Raw genomic sequence first — 22,720 nt, 5'->3', positions numbered from 1 at the left:
AACCTGTGCTAGGTCCTGAGGATACAAAGAGGTATAAGACACAAACCCTTGCTCCAAGGAGTCTGGGAGATAATACAGCCCTGCCTTGATGGCATGTAAGAAGTAATGGAGAAAAGAAACAAGGAAGGTCCCAACTTGAACCTGGAAGTCAAAAAGATAGCTCAGTCACCAGGTGGGAGGTGGGGTGAGAAAGCTCACTTGATGTGGCAGGTCGAGGAGGGAGAGGGAGGGAGGTGGTGTAGGAGTCAAGAAGTCTGGTTACAGGCATGACAAGATTGAGGTGTGACATACAAGGAAACGTATATGGATAGCCCAGGTCTAAGGAACAGATGAAAAATGAGGCCGAGATCCTTACTCCTAAGATATTACCAAAGAAGCAAGAATTGCTACTCAGGGGGTGAGGAAGATGGGAAAGGCCTGAATCTAAAACGATATACACAGAAAGAAGAGTAACCAGAAGATGGAAAAAGTCATGAGGAAGAGAGGAATATACACATTCTTCCATTTCACAGACTGAGGAAATGAGGCATGGGGAAAAACAGAAAACTACCTGGGCAAGAAGGTTGTAAACTTTAACCGAGTGCTTCCCAGTGACAACTACTGGCTGTACCTGTGTAGCTGGGGCATGTGCTTGCTGCAGAGTCTCTGGGGGCTCAAAGAACTGCAACTCGTCAATTTGCTTCTACATCGAGGCCGTGGGACTGTGGCATCAGGGCTGAGGACCTGGTATGGGGGCTCCTGGGTGCTGTAATCCTGGAGCCAGCACAATGTCGTGAGCTTCTCCAGTCTCTTCTGGGCCTCCAGCAGCCTCTGCTTTTTGATGATTCTCTCTAGCTGGAATGAGACCTTTTTCCGCCGGACATTCCGCTCTGCTGCCCGAAGAGTGTGTCTCCGCAGGAGCTGCAGGTGCACCACCCTTTTCTGACTTTGGACAAATGGGGATGGCTGAATCTCAGGATCTGTCTGAAGCCAAGCATCAAGTGCCACAGATGCCTCAAGTTCTTTCTCTGCTACCTGGTCTTCTTGCTGCTGCTGTTGCAAGCTGGCCAGCCAGGTCTCTTCTCTGAGCAGACACTGCTGGTCTGGGAACCAAAAACACCCAGAGAGAATTTCAGCATCTCCTTCCCTGCTTGTGGCTGCCTGGACTCAGACACCTCCAGCCATGGCTGGACCTGTGTGGAGTGAAAGAGCTGGCCAAGGTGATGTGGCAGGGTGAGGGCTGCAGGGCTACAGGGCTCCCTTACCACAAGGTAAGGGAATGAAGACCCTCAGGACTCAGCACAGCAGTGGGCACATGCTAGGGCAGGCGGTAGGGTATGGATACACGAACAAATGAGGAGCAGTAAGTAGGAGGTCCGTAACTCTGAGGACAATAAGGAAATTAGCGTCCTTATTCTTGCTTCCAGCCCTCTTCTTATAAGAATCTCTGGTGTCTAAAAGAAAAGAGAACACCTAATACCAAAGATTCCATCATATCACAAAGAAAACAAAAGAGAGAATACAGAAGGCTGAGGAAGCATGAAAATGAAAGAATAAGGAGGTGAGGCAGACACATTAAGTGGTGGACACCTACTTTCTTTAATCTGCTGGCTAATCCAAGCTTGGTCAAATTCCAGTTCCTTCTCAGCTCGAATCTCTTCTGCTAGGATTTGATGCCTCAAATCCTCTACGTAGCTCTGCTGCTGCTGAATCTGGGCCCTGTGGGATGTCTCTCCATCCCTCGGTGGCTGATGGTCCTCGTCACATTGCTCTTCAAGCGCTCTCCTGTCAAAGAAGCGGCTGAGGTTACCCAAGGGGAAATGCAAACCAAGCTCAGGACAAACTGATAGCAGTGTAAGGCCTTCCAAGAGAGCCCCTGCAATCGACAGGGTAGAGAGTGCTTTGGACTTCTGGCAACCTTGGACAAACAGGCCTGGTGTTACAGGCAGCTTACGATGTCACAGTGCAGGAGGGGAGAATGGTCATTAAACTGGCATAGTCTTAGAGTTGTGGGGTTAGCAGAAACACAAATCCATTTTAGTTAAGGAAAATCACCAGGAAAGTTGTTCTTTTTAAAGACACAAAAACATTTTAGCTAAATTCAGAAGTTTGGTCCTTTAAAAAGAATAAAAAGGTGTCTGCTAAAAATATGTTGGAAATACTCAGTAAAGCAGAAGCTCCAGAAACACTGTGGGCATAAAACTCTCTCCTACATATTCAGAGATTGTTACTGCACCTCCATTCCCTGAAACAGAAATCCTCTGTGATCTGGTAGCAAAAGGCAGCTGATAATTTATACACACACCACGCCTGTGTGTGTGTGTGTGACCCAAAGGAGAGCTGGTCTCCACTCGAGAGCTGTTTTCAGTGAATGAGCCCTGGAATACGATTCAAGAGTTTAGACTCTACCACACCTTTCAAAGATATATACTGAAGCATTTACTGGTGAAATATGTCAAGAATTTGTCTAGATCCAGTGAGAGGGAATGAGGGAGAGTGAGTGTGGATATAAATGAACTAAGATTAGCCATAAGTTGATAATTTGTGTTGTATTTGAAGTCTTCCATAATAAAAAGCTTACAAAAAATTTTAGATTTTTTCTTTTTTCGAGACAGGGTCTCACTCTGTCACCCAGACTGGAGTGCAGTGGCATGATCTTGGCTGACTGCAACCTCCGCCTCCTGGGTTCAAGCGATTCTCCTGCCTCAGCCTCCCAAGTAGCTGGGATTACAGACATATGCCACCACGCCCAGCTAATTTTTGTATTTTTAGTAGAGACAGGATTTTACCACGTTGGCCAGGCTGGTCTCGAACTCCTTACCTCAAGTGATCTCCCTGCCTCAGCCTCCCAAAGTGCTAGGACTACAGGCATGAGCCACCACGCCCGACCTAAAAAATTCTAGATTTTAGTCATGCCTTACTCTGCCACCAGGTTTCTATATGACCACAGATGACTCAGAGGCTTACTCTGAAAACTGACAGCTTCTACCTATTTGCTGACCTTTCCCTGGGGGTCACGTAAGGACCTCAAATGCTTTTTCTGCAGGGTATCTTCATCCCTGTCATTTAGGTTTTTAAAGGAGCCAACTGTATGGGCACCCCAGGATGGGCACAGAATGGGAGTGGCTGGGAAGAGTCAGATTCTGCCAGAGGCTAACAAAAAAGTTAGAATCAAGCCTGCTTTATCTAGCCTTCCCCACAATCCCAGGATGTCATGACTTGGAAGCTTGGAGAAGCTTATTGGTTTGATGCTGGAACTATATCTCAGGCAGTATGACCCATACGCTGTAAGGGAACCACTTTTTAGGAGATCTACCACTTTGTAGAGCAGAATGAAATCACACGGGTATCACAGAAGAGGTCCACGAATGAAAGCCTATGAGTCCAAATCTGGTCTGCTGCCAGTTTTTATTAATAAAGTTTTATTAGAACACAACCACACCCATTTATTTACGTACTGTCTAGGGCTGCTTTTGCACCACCCTGGCAAAATTGAGTAGTTGCAGCACAGACCATATGGCCCACAAAGCCTAAAATACTATCTGGCCTTTTACAGAAAACGTTTGCCGCCCCTGCCTTGGAAGAAATTAAGATTTCATAACGCAGCCTTTGGAGGATAGTAAAAGATGGATGGGTGAAGAGTGATAGGTGGAATAGCCTGGGGGAATGGGAGTGGGAGCTGACACAACCACAGTCTCTTCCCAGGGAAGAAGGCTATGAGGTCATTCAATCTGCAACAGGTCCAAGGACTAGGACAGGTCCAGACACTTGAGTGAGTGTGCTCAGAAGACTGGCACTGATTGCTGTGGGCAAAAGGCCAAATATACACAGTGGAGCATACAGAAAGAGGAAGGTTACTCTCTGTTATGTGGAGGCTCAGGATAGCAACTGGAATAGAAACCTGTTAATGCCAAACAAATAGAGAAAGCAGTTAACAGGAAACATACATCCATATGTATCACGCTTGTATTACTGCTCCAAATTTTGTCTGACTATAGAAATGGCTGAATTACAAACATAAGCCCATCCTAGACAAACCCAGCTAAGTAAGACCCACAGACCACCAGATGCAAGAGGCTGAGACAGGATCTTTATCTGAACTCCCTGAGATTACTCAGTTTCCTTGTCTGGCTTTCTCCTCAACCTTCAGATTTACAATCTGCTTCTCCCTAGAAGGGGTGCTCCTTACCCTTCACCTAAGAAAGTGACAGCTATGATATTGTTTCCTGCATAGCCATAGGACCTGCAAGGAGAGGCTGTCTGCTGTCATCTCTATAGATGCAGCACATTCACCCAAGAGGCCGCACAGAATGGTCCCTCTGCTAAGCACATTTTGTCAAGTTCCCAGAAAGCAGGTGAAAAAGAAAATAGCAACCTTATGCTACATGTCTGGCTAGATTACAAAGGGCAAGTCTTCATTTACCTGCCAGCCTACGGACCTCTGTCTTTATCAGGTAATTGCCCTTCATCTCTGGTGGCTCCAGTATCCCCCAGCTGCTGCCTAGACACCTGCTTGTGAGGACTCCACTGCACTCTCCTGCTTCTTCTCTCACAGCTGTCCCCCAGCCTCAGGGTCTGGCAGCTTCTGCAGCAGATTGCAGCGGCATCTACTTACTAAAGCCGCAGTGGCAGCAGTGGTGGCAGCGGAAGCAGCAACAGTGTCTCCCAGGCTCTAGGCACTTAAGGTTAACCCCCTAAAATTCCAAATGGGAAAATGCCAAGAACACAGGCAATGGTATTCAAAGACAAATCCCTCTCTGGTCCAGATTACTGCTGCAAGGAGAAAAGGAAGGCAGACTGGCCAATTTCCCCTGGCTCTGGAGCTAGCTCCAGCTTTGCAGGCTCCTCATGAATGCTGCTCCAGAGATAAATGAGGGAAAGGAAGCCTGGAATAAAGGGAGGCTTTGGAGCCAACCACATCCAAGAGCAGAGGGAGAGACTCGTAGACACACAACCACAAATCCAGACTGGAAGCCCAGCTGACAATTTATATTTTTCTCTAGTCGTGCAGGTTCCTCTCCCTGGTCCCTTTGCCCAACCACAGACTTGAGCACCACACCACACCACCTCCACCAGGGATTGGTACAGATGCTGGCTACAGTAGCTGGGCAGGACCAGCTCAGCCTACAGGCTCCTAGAACTGGTGCTCAAGAGTGGAGACAGTGGGTGGGAGAGGCCTTGATTCTGAAATTCCTGTCTTCTCTGAATGAAAGGACACATTCTTGTGTGTCTGAAAGCTCATGTCAGTGCCTGTGGGGCTAGAGAGCCATAGAAGACTTTAAAAAGGCAAGAGAAGAGCACAACACCATGATGTACTCTGGGGTGGATAGGTCAGCTGGGTTGAGACAGGAGGACAAGAAAGAGAAAGGGAGGCAGCCTTGCTGGCAGCAATAGGGGCTGTGGGGTGTGTCTGCATCGTGCATATACACTGGCTCTTTCAATCATCCCTGGAAAACAGATGGCAGTATCGTCTCTTTAGAGGTAGGGAAACAGGCTCAGAGGTTCATTGACTTGCCTAAGGTCACACAGCTTTTCTGTAGTACAGCCAGGACATGAATCAGTTTTGTCTGCTGCAATGCATCTCTTCCATTCTCAGCTATTTAAGTTGCAGTGTTATTTTCTGTAAACCTCTGAACTCTGGGAAAAACAGATCTTCAAAGAGTCTTCCCAACACAAACCTTACCTAAAACAGGAGCTACTTTCATGACTTCACTACAAAAAAGGAAAGTCACTCTGACAAAGCAAAAGCTCCAGCCTAAGTCCTGAGTCCACCTTGTGTCACCTCTTCTACCTTATTCTCCATCCCACAGAGCTCTCAGTTACTCAACACTAGGATCACCCTTCACTAAATTTCTGTTGTAGCATCCTTCACTGAGCAGCTCTCCTATGAGGACTTGCCTGCTGTTCATGCTTCCTGAATCAGAGCATTGTTTGTCTTTCTTTTTTTGAGACGGAGTCTCGCCCTGTCGCCCAGGCTGCAGTGCAGTGGCGCAATCTTGGCTCACTGCAACCTCTGCCTCCTGGGTTCAAGTGATTCTCCTGCCTCAGCCTCCTGAGTGGCTAGGACTACAGGCATGTGCTACCATGCCCAGCTAATTTTTTATTTTTTATTTTTTTATTTTTAGTAGAGATGGGGTTTCACCATGTTAGCCAGGATGGTCTTGATCTCCTAACCTTGTGATCCACCCACCTCGGCCTCCCAAAGTGCTGGGATTACAAGCATGAGCCACCGTGCCCGGCCCTGATCAGAGCACTTCTGCTCCTGTATCCAACATTCCTCACTGCCAAGGTCAGACATAAGATTGTCTTCATCTGCCATCAAATGCTGCTGGCCTGAGGAAAGAACTGCTGGATCCTTCTGAAGAAACTACGGGCCATCATAACTCTACTGAGACCCTGTGCTCAAGGTGTTTGGCAGCCTCCCAACACCAGTGATGTCACAGGCACCAAGTCCCCTGCTGAAATTTTCTAAAGGAAATCTCTAATGCAGAGGTCACTTTGACGTACAGGAATAGAAGGACTCCCAGTACCAAATCTGCAAGGCTTCTGGATCTGGGAAGGGTGTTTTATGTAGAAACGGATGAAGTATGAAGTAGAAAGTAGTTGCCATCAATCCCATATAAAACTCTGACTCAATGTTTCATAGTTACAATGCAGGCAAAGTGGGTATGAGAGGGTAGAACCAAAAGATATTTTCATATTGTTCCTATAGTTTCTGCCCCTCTATGCACAGTTCTGGATTCTTGGTTATGAGAAAGAAAGCCTTCTCAGTCACACACTATCTTTAAAAACTCAGAGAAAGCCATACGTTCTGGAAGCTATGAGCTCACATACACTACGTGACATATACTATGAGCTCACACACAGGCCAGAACTTAAAGGAGTATATAGGAAGGTAAGCTCAGAACAAAGATGTCCACAAACACAGCACAGCTAAATTTTGTGGAGAGAGAAAAGTGGCCACAGGAACATCAAATAATGTACCTCTCTCAGTGATGAAAAAAGTTGAAACACCAAAGAGGAAATGAACAAGGGCCAAGACCAATTCCCTGCCAAATACGAACTTAGCAGCTAGTTCAGCATCATCAAATGACTTGCCCAAGTTGATTCAGACAAGGGCTCATTCAGACCTTGGCTGCTACATTAATCACCCCCCACCCCCACCCTGATCCATGCTGTCATGGACTAAGAAGCGAACCCAGTAGGTTCCACATCAGTATAAGCAGCTATTTCTTACCTTTCCTTCCAAAGCAAAGGGGAGAGACCCAGCCGGGAGACAGCGAGATCTCCATCCAAATCCAGCCACTCCAACGAGCCACCACAAGCAGCAGCCTCTCCAACCTTGAACAAGGAAGAAAGCACAGTGAGGCTGCTGTCATCGCCTCCACCTCTCCCAGCTTGGCTTTTCATCTAAAAAGTGGAAACAGGGAGGCCAGCAATAACCTAGAAAACACAGCCCTACTAACCTGCCTTCGCTGCCGCAGGAGAGCAGCCTCTGCTGGGTGGTTGAATCGGAACTTCTGTGCCTTCCCCAGGGTTATGACAGCTCCTGCAGCACAGAGACAAATGAGAATTCAATCAACAGCTCATGTTTTGGAGTACATACTATGTGTACGGCACTGCTCTGTGAGACAAAGTCATGCCCTCGATAACTGATAATTTTGCTGAGTTGATAAGATACGTATTAATTCTGCATCTCACAGCATACATCTTGAATTAATAAGACAGACAGGAAGAACTCTACTATTCCAAGGCAAAGGAAGTTGAGTTCCAGGTGGAGTAGTCAGGGAACACTTGATGGAAGAGGAGGAATCTCAGCTCAGTCTCAAAGGACAGACAGAATTTGCATAGATTAATAACAGTAGCGGTAATTAAAGTAATAATGATAATGAGTGTTTACGGAGTGCAAAGCACACTGTTAAGAACTATAAGGTTCATTCAATCCTCACAATGATCCTATTATTATCCCCATTTTATAGATGAGGAAAGTTGAGGCTCAGAGACTTTCCTAGGGAGACAGAGCTAATGAACACAGGTACAAATTTCATACAGTCATTCTTCACTCCAAGACTTTGGAATTAAGGCTTGTTTATGGGAATAGGATCATATTAGAAAATCTTCAGACTTCAGGGTGCAGAGGCTGGGTGATCCATTTTTAAAGCCTGCTTCACTGAGCTCTTTGGGCCCATGAGACTGGAGCTGGTCCATCACTCATCTTGGGATAAACAGGGCTACAGACAGTCCTACCTTGAGTCAGACGGCAGGAGGCAGTGACCTCCCGGCCATTGACTGTACAGCGGGCCCCACGGGCAGGTCGGAGAACAACTACACCACAGGCACTGGTGATAGTGCAGTGGTCTCTCTCGATCCACTGACCCTGCAGGACTACAAAAGAGGTGGTGGTCACTTGGGTGGGAGGACGATGCAGGGAAACACCCTCTCCATTTCTTTCTGTGAGATCAGAATCCAAAATCTGGAAGACCTCATACCATAATAAAAGAGGAAGAGCTGACCTGAAACCACCCAGACCTGAAATACTCCCACTGTGTGGGTCTCCCCCTATGAAGTCCCAGACCTGAAACCTAGCAGCAGAAAGAGAAGCAGGCCCTGAATACGCCAATGATTCCCTTCTTCTCAGAGCATCATCAGAGTCCTCTGAAGAAACCTTTCAGGCACAAATACTAGCCCCAAAATGCTGGACTCATATACTCTGCCACTTACCAATGTCCTGTTCCTGGTCTGAGTCAATCCTTCCTATTTTTGTTGTCCCTTCCTAAAGGGGGAAAAAAGCCATTTTAATGAGAATTAAAAGGGACAGAGCCTTGCCCTACAGGAGAGTCCACATTAGAATGTTCTCACTGTCTTCCCAGCCTCATCTGTACCACTTCTCATCCCATCCCAGCCTGGTCTGTACCACTTCTCAACTTTGGTCCCGGCTGTTCTGACCCTCTGCCCACTCACTCTACAGCCCAGGAAGCCCCTGAGATGGTAGAGCTAAAAAATATACCACAAAGCAGCCCAAGCTATTTGCAAAGTCCAGCAAGTGTGGGCAAACTCCTTTCTGTCCCATAGCCTAAAGTTAGTGAATAGTTACAGCCATTGGTCAGAAAAATTCTCTAGTCTGAGAAAGTACACGCAAAAGTATGGCTTTTCCCTAAGGGGCAAAGGTTGATGTGGTCCAAGTTTGATCCAGTAAGTCTCAATCAAACAAGCATTTTGTGAAGATGTATGGAAACACATGATTTTTACCTTCTTGGTCCGCAGATGAAGTTTAACAGACACCAGATTCTAAGAAGGGTAAAAGCACAAATAGGAGAAAAGCACCTCTAGAATAAAAAAGAACTGGAAGAGAGTGTAAGAGAGGAGGGGGAAATTGGAGTTAGTACAAATGAATCAGTGGATTAGTTGAAGACAAGGCCTTTTAGACCTCAAATTATGGCAAATTTGCTTAAGACCCACATAGCTGTGTTAGGAAAAGGCAGCAACATGGCAACCGGGATGCTAAATTTTAGCTAAATTTTAGACATATCTTTATCATTTACTGACTATTCAATATGTCCTAGGCATTATGCTGAGTACTTTATACAAATCATATTACTTTATCCTTTAACAACTCAAAATACAGGTATTAACATCTCCTTTTTATTGATGAGGAATCTGAAGCTCACAGGGGATAAACTGCCTGAGAAACCCACATACCAAATAGAAGAGCTATGACTAGAAATCAAGTCTCTCTGGATCCTAAGCCCCTGCAGCTTTTCTGACTTCACCATAACACCTCCCCAGTAATGAATGTCTTTTTGTTTATTTTGTTTTGTTTTTTTGAGACAGAGTCTCGCTTTGATGCCCAGGCTGGAGTGCAGTGGTGCAATCTCAGCTCACTGCAACCTTCGCCTCCCAGGTTCAAGCGATTCCCTTGCCTCAGCCTCCCAACTAGCTGGGACTACAGGTGCCTGCCACCACGCCCGGCTAATTTTTATATTTTTAGTAGAGACAGGGTTTCACCATGTTGGCCAGGCTGGTCTTCAACTCCTGACCTCAGGCAGCCGCTAGCCTTGGCCTCCCAAAGTGCTGGGATTATAAGTGTGAGCCACCGCACCCAACCAGTAATTTTTTTTTTTTTTTTTTTTTTTGAGATGGAGTCTCACTCTGTTACCCAGGCTGGAGTGCAGTGGCACGATCTTGGCTCACCGCAACCTCTGCCTCCCAGGTTCGTGATTCTCCTGCCTCAGCCTCCCGAGTAGCTGGGAATACGGGCACGTGCCACCATGCCTGGCTAATTTTTGTATTTTTAGTAGAGACAGGGTTTCGCCATGTTGTCCAGGGTTGTCTCGAACTCCTGACCTCAGGTGATCTGCCTACCTCAGCCTCCCAAAGTGCTGGGATTATAGGCATGAGCCACCACGTCTGGCCCAGTAATGTTTTTAGGGAGACCAGAGAATTCCCCACTAGGCTTCACTGTCAGCAGCCAGAGCAGGGAGGTCCCTGACACTCCTCCAAAATAGCTTGCGAGAAGGAAGAATCCTAGCTATAATGAATGAGGCTCTGTCCACACTGCATCCCCCTCTGTCCCTCCTCTCTGCAAACACACAAACAGCCAGAGCCAGCCTTTCCTGCTCAGGCACTGAGGACCACAGAAGTCAACAGATGCTAGCCTCCACAAACACTGTCAAACAGAATCAGAGGGCAGTTCAAGGGAAAAAGGTCGAAACTTTTCATGTGCGTTCAGGGAAAGCCCTTCCAAAAAGATAAAGGCTACGGCACATCATAACTTCTAGATTTGCAGGGTAGAAATTACCAACAAAAGGTGATGGCATCTCAGATGAGGACTGAGCTGGCTGGCATATGTGTTCACTGCCCACCCTGCCTCTTTATGTAGGGAGAGTTAGTGGCACAAAGGCAATTATGAGGATGAAGTCCAGCATATCAGTAACCTGGGCTCTCCCTGTCCTTCCCTCTGTCCTCTTCCCACCCAAGACACTTCCCCAAGGTGACCCAGGGAAAAACAGCTTCCGAGTTGCCAGGGACTAGTTCTAGGTCTGTAACCAACTTAGCGACAAACAAACAAACAAACAAACAAACAACAACAAACAGAATCTTGGGCCATTACTGTTAGTACTATTACCTAAGTCAATAGCTAAACAAACAAAAGGTGGGGAAAGTACATAAAATGCAGAAATGCCAGGATTAGAAGTAGACTAAAATCTCATCACCCAGGTCCACCAGAAATGCACAAGGAAGGGAGTAAAATCCTCACTATGCACTGACTAAGCAATGAAAATCAGCAATCCAGCGGGGCGTGAGGGCTCATGCCTGTAGTCCCAGAACTTTAGGAGACCAAGATGGGTGGATCACTTGAGGTTAGGAGTTCAAGACCAGCCTGGCCAACATGGTGAATCCCCGTCTCTACTAAAAACACAAAAATTAGCCGGGCACGCTGGTTGTGGGATATGATGAAGTTTCTCTTCAAATAGCCTGATCAATCATTTATTCTTCAATTCATAGTAACCCCCCACCCCTTTTTTTCCTTTTTCTCTTTTTTCTTCCTTTCTGCCTTTATTACATGCCCAGACATGCCACAGTACCAGCGTTATCAGTACCAGCTCACATTCCTTTCCTTATTTAAAAAAAAACTAGTTCTCTAGCTCATTGCAGACACCCCTTCCCCCCTCTCCCTTATGTGCCCACCTTATCTAAAAAGGTTCAGATGTTTAGCCAACCAGGATTAGTTTAGAATGTACGACCCAACCCCAGCCAATGGGGAAGGAGAAAGGGTACAGGAGCAGGACTTGTGTCAGAAATAAAGGCTCTCATGCCCCTTTGTTCAGATGTGTTCTCATGGCAACTGGCCAAGGAGAAGCACCCCTCTGCACAAAAGTAAAATTGCTTTACTAAAAATCCTTTAAGTGTTCAATTTCCTTAAAATTTTAAGCATTATTCCCAACAGTGGTGCACGCCTGTAATCCCAGCTATGCAGGAGGCTTAGGCAGGAGAATCACTTGAGCCCAGGAGGTTGAGGTTGCAGTGAGCCAAGATTGCGCCACTGCACTCCAGCCTGGGTGACACAGTGAGACTCCGTCTCAAAAAAAAAAAAAAATCAGCAATCCTATCTTCAAATGAGTTCATCATTCATCTCCATGTCTACGATTCAATCTAATAGTCATGTCCTTTAACCCTCTGCTGCGACCCTAAGCTCTACTACTTGATTTCTAGCTTCATCTATTCACTCCACATCCAATCCATATATCAGATCAGTTCTACTCAAATAGTGACCATTTTAATCAATCTGGTCTCTTCCTGACCTCCAACCTCTCTCTGTGCTTCTCACTAATGGGAGGATCTATACAGCCATTTGGTGTTTAGTTTTCTTGCTAAGGTAAAAGTTGCCAGCCACTTCTGCCTCAGGCACTTTCACTAAGAAAATTTATACCCTGTATACCAGAAAATAAGCTACTTTAAATTTTCTGTCTGAGCAGCTCAGTCTCTGACAACTTCCCAAAGGGCTTATCCTAAGAACACCAATGAGCTTTGCTAACATCTCACTTCCATATGCCCTGCAGCACTAGGAAGGAGTCCAATTTCTCCAGGGATAACAGCAGCATTACATACTCCCCAGAAACTCTTTGTTCTTTTTAAACGTCAGCTGGGGATAATTATGAGAATGAAAACTAGATTTTCAGTGAGCACAGGGATTTTGAGCATGGGAAGTACGTTCTGCTGTCAAAAGGAACTGTCCTCCCACAGTAGAACACATTGATGAGAACAAGATAAAAGACTCTATCTACCATAGGTCACTAACTCTCAAAACCACTTCAATCAGAAATGAGGACTGGCCTCCAGGTGACACAGAGCCAGGTGGGCCAGGTGCTGTTTGGAAGCTTTAATCTTTTTCTAGATGGATGCCTGTCATCCCCTCTTCCCCCACCATCACACCACTCTAGCTCTTTGGACCCTCCCTATGTTTTAAGCTTCCTTTACCTACTTTCTCTGTCTCCTTTTCCAGGTAAATGTAGTGATGGAGAAGTGGGAAGTGTACTGTTTATTTGGGGTTGAATGAAGTGGGGAAGTGTCAGAAGAAAACTTTCAAATCTTCTGAATTCCCCCTTTAGTCTCTGAAAGCCACCTTTTTTTTTTAAACATTATTTTTATTTATTTTATTTATTTATTTTTGAGACAGAGTCTTACTTTGTCACCCAGGCTGGAGCGCAGTGGCGTGATCTCAGCTCACTGCAACCTCCACCTCCTGGGTTCAAGTGATTCTCCTGCCTCAGCCTCCCGAGTAGCTGGGATTACAGGCGCCCACCACCACGCCCGGCTAATTTTTGTATTTTTAGTAGAGGTGGGGTTTCACCATGTTGGCCAGGATGGTCTCAAACTCCTGACCTCAAGTGATCTGCCCACCTCGGCCTCCCAAAGTGCTGAGATTACAGGTGTGAGCCACCGCGCCCAACCTGAAAGCCACCTTTGAGCAGTCTGTAGAGTTTAGGAGCACTAATGGTTATCTTGAGGTTAGGGTTTCACTCTCCATGACTGTACCCCTATGCTTCACTAAGCCAGAAAAGGAATATGATAAGCATCATTCTTACTTTAAAATGAGGAAATTAAGGCAAAGAGAACAAAAGTAAGTTACATGAGAACAACAGTAGCAGCAGCTGAAAAACAATTGTTCTGATTTCCAGTCTTCTGCTCTTTACATACGAAGGCAAAACAGATCACAATTTGTCAGGTAGACGTTTCCTGAGAGCAAACCTGAAGGCAGCTCTGTAGCATCTGTCTTGATTTCAATTCACAGTAACATGGCTGCTGCTCCTAGCTTTTCCCTCCTTGACCTCTGGAACCAGTGGCTTAGGAAGAAAAGGATACACCAGCCTCCTCACCTTGAGATGATAAAGCACAACACCTGTGCTGAGCACATCATCCTCCAAGGCCATCAAGTGTGGCAGGCTGGAGTCGATGACCACCCCAGCCCTCCTCCTGTTGATGTCCACACTGTAATGCTCCATGAGGGCCTGCCAATCATTCCACTTCTGGGTCCAGTCTTTAGTCAGCTGGTCTATCTGCAGAGGTATAGGAGGTGATCTGAGACACTCAGCATGGGGAACAGACTAAAGGTCAGAAGTCATTACAATCTATTCCTATTTCCCCAGGGTACTGCTTTCTTATGATCCTCCCGGATACTATTCAAAGCCCCACAGAAGCCCTTGTACCTCCTCCAACTGCAAGCTGTGTTTTCCAAGTTTTCTTCAATAAGCAAGTGTTACTTGTATAAACAGAAGCCCCCTCAATAAATGTTATTTTTAAAGTTTTCTGCAATGAGCATGTATTGTTTTTATAATTAGAAAAAAAACATGTTATTTTCAAGTTATTCTTTAAAAATTAATTGGGATGTTAGACATCTATGTTTATAATTTCCCTTTTCCCACCCCAGTTTTACATGATCCATACCTGGGAACCCTTTTATGACCTACACACTTCTTTCCCAAAGTACAGTACTTTGAGTTATAATATAAGCTTGCACACGGCTCACAGAACCACAAAGCACTGAGAGGAATCTCCCCAGGTGGAACTAAGACTATATGGAACTTGTCTGGAAGATCATGTAATAAGACAATAAAAACAATAATAACAGTACAATACTGAGTGCTTACTGTGTACCAGGAACAGAGTTTTAAAAGTAAATGTACCCAGGCTTAGAGGCCTTAAGCTAAGACCACTTTAGGGACATGCACAGTGATAAATGTAGGGTACTTTTTCTTCTTTTAGTGGAAACTGATGCCTAAGCATTGAGCTTATCCTGGGAATGGAAGAACTGAGGAAGCTCAGAAAAAAAAAAAAAAAAATTAGATTTAGCTGAGTGCTTCTCTCATAAAGGGAAGAGTTAAAAAAAATTATGCCAGTTTTAGGTACAAGTGCTTTATGTAACCTAGAAACATTATTTTAATAATCATTGAGTTGAAGTTTGGAAACCAGGAAACTACAGGGTACCTGTAAAGGGCTGGGTAGGATAGGGACCCCTGGCATTGGTGAGTGGCAGGGCACTCTGGCTTACAGTTCAGCCAACCTGGCACAGCTGCCCCTCTGGCCAGCTTTCATCACCTACTCCTACACTGCCTAAGATCATACAGCCAACAAGGGGCAGGTTCAAGTCCAGCTCAGCTGGCCTGCATAATGCAAGAATGCTAATGAGTTTGGAATGATTTTGGCTCCGCTACTTCATCTCTTAGTATAGAGGGATGATATTTTCTGAACAAAAAATCAGAATACATGACTGAAGGAGGAATTTTTTAGAGAAACTTCTAGACGTGTGATTTAGTCTTGAGGTTTACTAAGGGTGACAAAATGTTAACATGGCCAGGATACTTTAATAACATATAAGGATGATGCAACAGAATATTGGAAATTGAAACATTTGGTTGTAGGATTTAAATCTAACCTGTCTGCCAGGTGTGGTGGCTCACGCCTGTAATCCCAGCACGTTGGGAGGCTGAGGCAAGCGGATCACCTGAGATCAGGAGTTTAAGACCAGCCTGGCCAACATGGTGAAACCCCTCTCTACTGAAAATACAAAAAATTAGCCTGGCGTGGCAGTGGGTGCCTGTAATCCCAACTCAGGAGGCTGAGGCTGGAGAATTGCTTGAACCCAGCAGGCAGAGGTTACAGCGAGCCGAGATCACACCATTGCACTCCAGCCTGGATGACAAGAGCGAAACTCCGTCCCAAAATAATAAAAAATAGGCCAAGTGCGGTGGCTCACGCCTGTAATCCCAGCACTTTGAGAGGCCAAGGTGGGTGGATCACGAGGTCAGGAGTTCGAGACCAGCCTGGCCAACACGGTGAAACCCCATCTCTACTAAAGATACAAAAATTAGTCGGGCGTGGTGGCGTGAGCCTGTAATCCCAGCTACTTAGGAGGCTGAGGCAGGAGAATTGCTTGAACCTGGGAGGCAGAGGTTGCAGTGAGCTGAGATCGCACCATTGCACTCCAGCCTGGGTGACAGGGTGAGACTCCGTCTCAAAAAAAATAACATAAAAAAATAAAAATAAATCTAATCCGTCAACAAAAAAAACTGCCCACCATTTCTTCCTTTTAAATATCTCTGGGGGCCAGGTACAGTGGTTCATGCCTGTAATCCCAGCACTTTGGGAGGCCAAGGCGGGTGGATTACCTGAGGCCAGGAGTTCGACACCAGCCTGGCCAATGTGGTGAAACCCCGTCTCTACTAAAAACGCAGAAATTAGGCAGGTGTGGTGGTGCACATCTGTAGTCCCAGCTACTTGGGAGGCTTAGGCAGGAGAATCACTTGAACCTGGAAGGCGGAGGTTGCAGTGAGCTGAGATCACAACGCTGCACTCCAGCCTGAGTGACAGAGTGAGACTCCCTCTCAAAAAAAATAAAATTAATAAAAAAAAAATGTCTCTGGGAATCACCATTTATTCTACTTTTCCAAAATGTCTTGTCCTTGCCCTCACTGGGTTACAGCAGTCTCTTTCCTGGTTAGTCCCCTGCTTCCAGTCTTCCCACCTTTCAATTCATCCTGCATACAACTATCATATTAATTTTCCAAAGATACTCCTTTATTATGTCACCAACCTGATTCAAGAAGCTATTAATCCTGTTTACACCAAGTTCAAACCTTCTAAACGTGCCCTAACCTTACCTGCACTACCCTCTACCATGAACACCCATTCTAACCAGCTTAGTCTTCCTCACGGTGTGTGCTTCCACATGGCCTCTCACACCCCTTCCTTCTCCCAGTTTCAAGGCTTTGCTTATGTTATCCCTCCCTCACCCAATGCCTTACCCCTTCTCCCTATGTAACAACCCTAGCAAACCTTCAAGGGCTAGTTCAAGGTCAGTTCTCTGCCTTCCAGCACCAACATATGATGTCTGCTCTGAAAATCCCAAACCATAATGATTTCTTCCTTCCCTAGACTCTTTCATCTAAATCACATGGTTCATGAAACACACCATTCTCTAAATGTGTTTCCAACTAGACTGCAAACCATTTGAGGGCAGGGACCTCTCTGTACCTCTTGCAGCATCATGCTGAGCACCTATTTGATCCTCAAACAATGAATACATCTTGGTTGACTGATTTAGACAAGAAAACAGTCTTTTGCCCCCAGGCTACTCTCACTATCCAAAGGACTTATGAATCCCTGAGAGAACAATACAGAAAGTCAGAAAGCCATTAACAGTCCCCCTAGGCAAACACATCCCCCGGTCAAGGCTTAAAGGAAACAAACATTGTCTTTAAATGAGACAGCTCTTCTCTGCCCTGCCAAGGGAGCAACCCTACCTAGCTCCGGAATAACGGAGGGAGCTCCCAGGTGATGTAAAGAACTGAGTCCACCCAACACACCCACCTTCAATTCATTTTGGAGAACCAGCTCCTTCAGCTTTTCATCCTTTTCATCACTCAGTGAACCGAAGTTTCTCTGCACAAAGATAGAGATGTGCTTTGATATTTTCCTGGTCTGAACTTCAGGTAGGTCCCACCCTTACACTTGTGGAGGATAAGATGCAGATAAAGGAAAAACTTTATTATTAAAATAAGAAATAAATAGGAGCCTAAGTATTTGGGCTCATATTGGTACAAAGATGGAAAATACAAAGAAATTTTCCTGGAAGGCCCCATTCTCCGTACCTGCCCACACAGGGCAAGGACCATCCAGGCACAAGACAAGAGATGATAAAGTGAAAAAATGCCCACACCATCTGAAGCTACACTGAGAAATCAGAGAAATCTCTGTTTTGTCTTTGCTCCTGTCTCTGCCGTAAGAGAGTCAATCGAGAACATAGAATGCAGCAGGGCCCAGACTCTATGGAGAAGAAAAGAGGCTCAGAAGGAGAATTTCACTTAAGTATGGAAAGGTTCTGACTGTCTGCATACCAGTTCAAAGCTCAGCAGCAGGGCTTTCAGTCTTTCAATCTCTTCTCTGAGTTCTCTAATCAGTTTTACGTTTGCATCCTGAAACACAGAGAACTCCATCACCACTGATTGTTATCAAGTCCCACTCAGCTGTGAAATGCTAGTTGCAATTGGCTTGGAAGAGGTAGATTACTCCTTTGGAGTAGTCTCTACAGCAGTCATTCTCAAGTTGTGGTCCCAGGACCCGCAGCATCCACTTCACCTAAGAACTTGTTAGAAATGCAGTTTGGCCCACCCCAGACCAACTAAATCAGAAACTCTGAAGGACTGGGGCCCAGCAGTATTCTAACAAACCCTCCAGGTGATTCGGATACACACTAAAGTTTGAGAATCATTTCCCTAGAGGTCAAGCAGGTAACACAAAAGCCAGGGCATGTATAGGTAGTAGGTACTAACCTTCCTGTATTGTGACTAAGCCTGTACTGCCTAATTACATTGCCTTTTTAAAACAGTCTACGTATGGGGTGTGTGTGTGTGTGTGTGTGTGTAGTGTGTGTCTGGCCACCAGCTATGATCCCTGCTCTGGAACTTCTCACTGAAACTGTGAAGGAACGTTTGGAAAATTCTCATTTACCTTTCAAAAATCAATGAATAGTTCTGTGTGGGCAGAGGAGAAAAACAATAGAAAGAAAAAACATTAAAGGATAAACAAAAACCAATGAATTCATACACTCTCCTTTTAATCTAAACAGAGAAGTCACTGCAATTTGCATAGAGAAAAATAAAACACAGACAACTTGCATAAAAAAACGCAGGCATAAGACTGGGCACTTTGGCCCACACCTGTAACCCCAGCACTTTGGGAGGCTGAGGTGGGAGGATCATTTGAGTCCAGGAGTTTGAGACCAGCCTGGGCAATATTGTGGGACCTTGTTTCTATAAAAATTTTTTTTGAAAACCAGCCTAACATGGTGGCAGGCACCTGTGGTCCCAGCTACTCAGAATGCTGAGGTGGGAGAATCACTTAAGCCCTGGAGGTTGAAGCTGCAGTGAGCCACAATAGTGCCGCTGCACTCCAGCCTGGGCAACAGAGCAAGACCCCTTCTCAAAACAGGCAAACAAATACAAAAACACAGAAATAAATCAACATAAATTCAAAATAAAAGCAGTAAACACAAACTTTTTAAATGAACTTTCTTAGAGTGAGCCATTATTGCACCACTGCGCTCCAGCCTGGGTGACAGAGTGAGACCCTGTCTCTAAAAATAAAATAATAAAATAAAAAATAAATGACCTTTCTTAGAGTAGTAATGGTAAACTAAGAAATCTTAAGAGGAATGGCCTTAGAGAAGTATCTGAAATAAGTCACTCATAAAAGGTTACTGAATGAAGGCAGTAGAGACAGGAAAGAAGGAGATGACAGTACAAGAAAGAATTCTACTCCCTCATCATCTGGAGGACAAGTCTGGAAAGTTGAGGTGAGTACAAAGAGAAAGAAATCACGAGAGAAAAAAAAAATAAGAAAAGCTTTGTGTAAACTATACCAGACCAGGACTTCTGAAAAGGTCTCACCTCATTTACTCGTGGCTTGTTGATAATGTTTTTGGCACTGGATGCATATCTCAGTGTGCTCATGGTCTCACTGTAGCTAGTGTGTGCAGGAGACACCGCTGAGGTAGAAGGAGAAAGTTTAAAAACATGCCAGCCCATCCATCCCAGCCCTTAATCACTTGTCTTGCTACTACTGCCCATGCTGTATAAGACCCCTGATGAAATGAGAAACCTAGGTGGTCATGGCCCTTTCTCTGAGATAGAGTACCAGTCCCAACACAGATCCAGCTCTGGCAACCCACTCACTGGCAACCATGATGGTTTTAGAGTTGCCTCCAAGGCTGTCCTTCAGCAGCCAGGTCAACACAGAGTCTCGGTATGGGATATAAGACTGCCTTCGGGAGGGTGCCCCTCCACTGCTGGTCCCAGAAGGAGAGCTAAGGATCCCACTGTCATCACCATTGCTGACTGAGCTGTTGAGGCTCTGGCAGCTGCTGAAAACTTGGGAGTTCTGGGCTTAAAAGATGAAAAAAGAAAATGGAAGAAAGAAGGAATTATGAAGCAAATATATTAAAACAAAACAATGGTTGGAGAACACAGACTTAAGTATCATATTTCCTAATCCCTTTCTGCATACAATAGGGTATCTTAGGTATTCCTAAAGACTTTAGACTCATGATATGGAATGTTTGAGTCACATAATTTTTTAGACTCCCCTCTTTGAGAAATGATGGTAGTAGGACAGCATTCTACTCTAAAACCAAGGACATATATCAATTTTTCATGCCCCAAACCAGAAGGTAACCTTATCAAAAGGAACCCTGTGCCTACCCTATTGTGACAAAATGAAAACATGAGTTGTTTTCCGAAGTCTCCCTCCCACTCCCATTATCTATCAGCAAAATACCTAAGGTAGAGATGACAATTCCTAGAGTCACAAGGGACTTGTTGATATTGGCTCCTTCAGCAATGCGGTCCTTACAGTAACTGGGATCTGCTCTTTCACTAAAACACAGTCAATGAAAAACAAAAACAAAAGCAAATAAGACACTATCTTTACAATGCTGTTGAAAAATACTATCCGTTATTCTGTATATCATGCTGTAAAAGACTCACATAATAAATTCCTTTTAGAATTCAGTTCCAGAAGAAAATGTTACCATTTTGTAATGAACTGGACTTTTTCTGCTTCTCGGGCAATAAAAATCAAATAACTCATTATGTTTCTGTTTTTATTTTGACTGTCAGAACACTTTATGCTAAATGTAATGCTCATTTACAGTAATGATATTAGCATGGCTTTTTGGTATATTCACTTCTCTATTGTTTTAAATTCCTGTATAGTTTTATGGTATTTGTGCCGTTAGCTGACAACAGTTTTGAATTTTTTTAAGTAAATGGGAAATATTAAAAATTCACACTTCCAATTGGCTGATAATAGTTTCTTTCAAACAGCACTTAGTTCTTAAGGGAATACTGTACCATATTATGTTTAAAATAAGAAAATTTGCCTTATTTCATCTTACCCTTTCTTGTGATCACATTATCCCCCTCAAGACTACCTCTTTCTAAATACATATGTAACTATAATTCATGCTCCCTTCTAATACCTACAAGGCAGTATCTTCTCAACCTTTCAAGATTTTTTAAACTTTTTTTCTTTAGAGATGGGGTTGAGCTATGTTGTTATGTTGCCCAGGATGGCTTCAAACTCCTGGGCTCAAGTGATCCTCCCACCTCAGCCTCCTGAATAGCTGGGACTATAGATGTGCACCACCAAGTAAAACTTTTTTTTTTTTAAGTAAAGAACTGCATAAAAATCAATATTAAAGAAAAAATAAAATCAATATTAAATCAAAGAGAAAAGTTGTACTAATTCAGTTACCTTCACTGAGAGCAGTGGTTTTTTAATCTTTCCTATACATTAGAATCACCTGGGCAGCTTTAACAATATCCTGATGCTTGCACTCCCACCAACCTCACTAATAATCTGATTGATCTGAGATGTAGGTATGGGGAGTTTTAAAAGGTCCTCAGGTGGCCAGGTACAGTGGCTCACACTTGTAATCCCAGCACTTTGGGAGACTGAGGCAGATGAATTGCCCAAGGCCAGGAGTGCGAGGCTAGCCAGGGCAACATAATGAGATGTTGTCTCCATAAAAAAAAAAAAAAAAAAGAAAAGAAAGAAAGAAAGAAAGAAAGCCAGATGTGGTGTCACGTGCCTGTAGTCCCAGCTACTCCAGAGGCTGAGGCAGGAGGGTCACTTGAGCCCAGTAGTTCAGGGTTACAATGAGCCATGATCATACTACTGCACACCAGCCTGGAGCCTGGGCAACAGAGTAAGACTGTCTCAAAAAAGAAAAGGTCCTCAGGTGATTTAAGGTACAACCAAGATTGAGAATCCCTGATGTAGAGGAACTTTTCAGCCCCTAGAAAATAACTTCTTAACCTAGCATTCGAAGAGCTTATTTCTTTTGTAATATTCTCAAGATGACGGAAATGTGAAAAAGATTGGAACAGCTTATTCCCTGTAAAACAGGCAAGAACAAGAGTAATTCCCCTTAGCTTTAAAATCCTAATTACCTGCCTGCTAGGTCCACAAGGTTGATCTTGCTAGCCATTTCAGAAGGGAGGCTGTTCTCCAGGATTGCCTAGAGGAGAAAACATTTAAAGCCTGTCATTTGGAACGATTTGTATTGTTTTCCCCTTAGAACTCTTCTAACCAAGGTGATATTTTGGATTTTTATCCAACTCACTCAACAAATCTGTATTCTAATATGATGTAAACCAGGTGAGCTCTCAATATCTGACAGATAAAATCAATAGGGCCCTGGATCATCACTTTAAAAAAACAAAACAAAAAAAACACCAGCAGAACTTACAGACTAAGTACATAAACTTCCATGAAGTTTGCTGAGCACAACTTTCAGTGGCATCAGGAAATTTCAGTACAATTTACCACGCAAATGCTCAACTCCCTCCCAGGGGGCTCTGACTCTTATTAGCAGAGAGCCACAGCATGTGGGTGGCCTCTGATGGTCTCTTCCTAACCTCAGTCACAGCACCTTAACTTGCCAGGGTAGAAACTCTGCCCTGTAAGTTCTATTTAGCGCCATCCAGCCCCCAAGAAGAAACTACTCTGCCCCCAACCCCGATTCAATGTCGGTTTTGTTATTTTGTTTTAGAAATTGTTAATTTTTGTTTCTTGTTTTTTTTGTTTGTTTCTTTGTTTTTGAGCCGGAGTTTTGCTCTTGTTACCCAGGCTGGAGTGCAATGGCATGATCTCGGCTCACTGCAACCTCTGGCCTCCCAAGTTC

General features: G+C 44.6%; 1 protein-coding gene across 4 annotated transcripts in view; it reads right to left on the bottom strand.

Moving 5' to 3' along the window:
• The window catches only part of STARD9 (StAR related lipid transfer domain containing 9), a 147,998-nt gene that overhangs the window by 36,852 nt on the left and 88,426 nt on the right, over positions 1–22,720 (bottom strand). For 3 of the 4 annotated variants that reach the window (XM_031002323.3, XM_031002324.3, XM_063698937.1), the window contains exons 10-22: positions 21,987–22,054; positions 20,311–20,408; positions 19,710–19,919; positions 19,425–19,522; positions 17,874–17,951; positions 17,347–17,418; positions 13,857–14,036; positions 8,701–8,752; positions 8,227–8,364; positions 7,446–7,528; positions 7,217–7,320; positions 1,574–1,764; positions 611–1,082 (exon numbers count right to left, since the gene is read on the bottom strand). In XM_031002323.3, the coding sequence (XP_030858183.3) occupies positions 611–1,082; positions 1,574–1,764; positions 7,217–7,320; positions 7,446–7,528; positions 8,227–8,364; positions 8,701–8,752; positions 13,857–14,036; positions 17,347–17,418; positions 17,874–17,951; positions 19,425–19,522; positions 19,710–19,919; positions 20,311–20,408; positions 21,987–22,054 (1,844 nt within the window). Of the gene's footprint in view, positions 1–610; positions 1,083–1,573; positions 1,765–7,216; positions 7,321–7,445; positions 7,529–8,226; positions 8,365–8,700; positions 8,753–9,228; positions 9,250–13,856; positions 14,037–17,346; positions 17,419–17,873; positions 17,952–19,424; positions 19,523–19,709; positions 19,920–20,310; positions 20,409–21,986; positions 22,055–22,720 lie in introns of those variants that run through there. The other variant, XM_019010802.4, reaches the window with a different exon arrangement.

Source organism: Gorilla gorilla, chromosome 16 (genome assembly GCF_029281585.2).
Source record: "Gorilla gorilla gorilla isolate KB3781 chromosome 16, NHGRI_mGorGor1-v2.1_pri, whole genome shotgun sequence".
Lineage (NCBI taxonomy): Eukaryota > Metazoa > Chordata > Mammalia > Primates > Hominidae > Gorilla > Gorilla gorilla.
The sequence above is the reverse complement of the archived record's forward strand: the minus strand, read 5'-3'. Positions and strand labels throughout refer to the sequence as shown.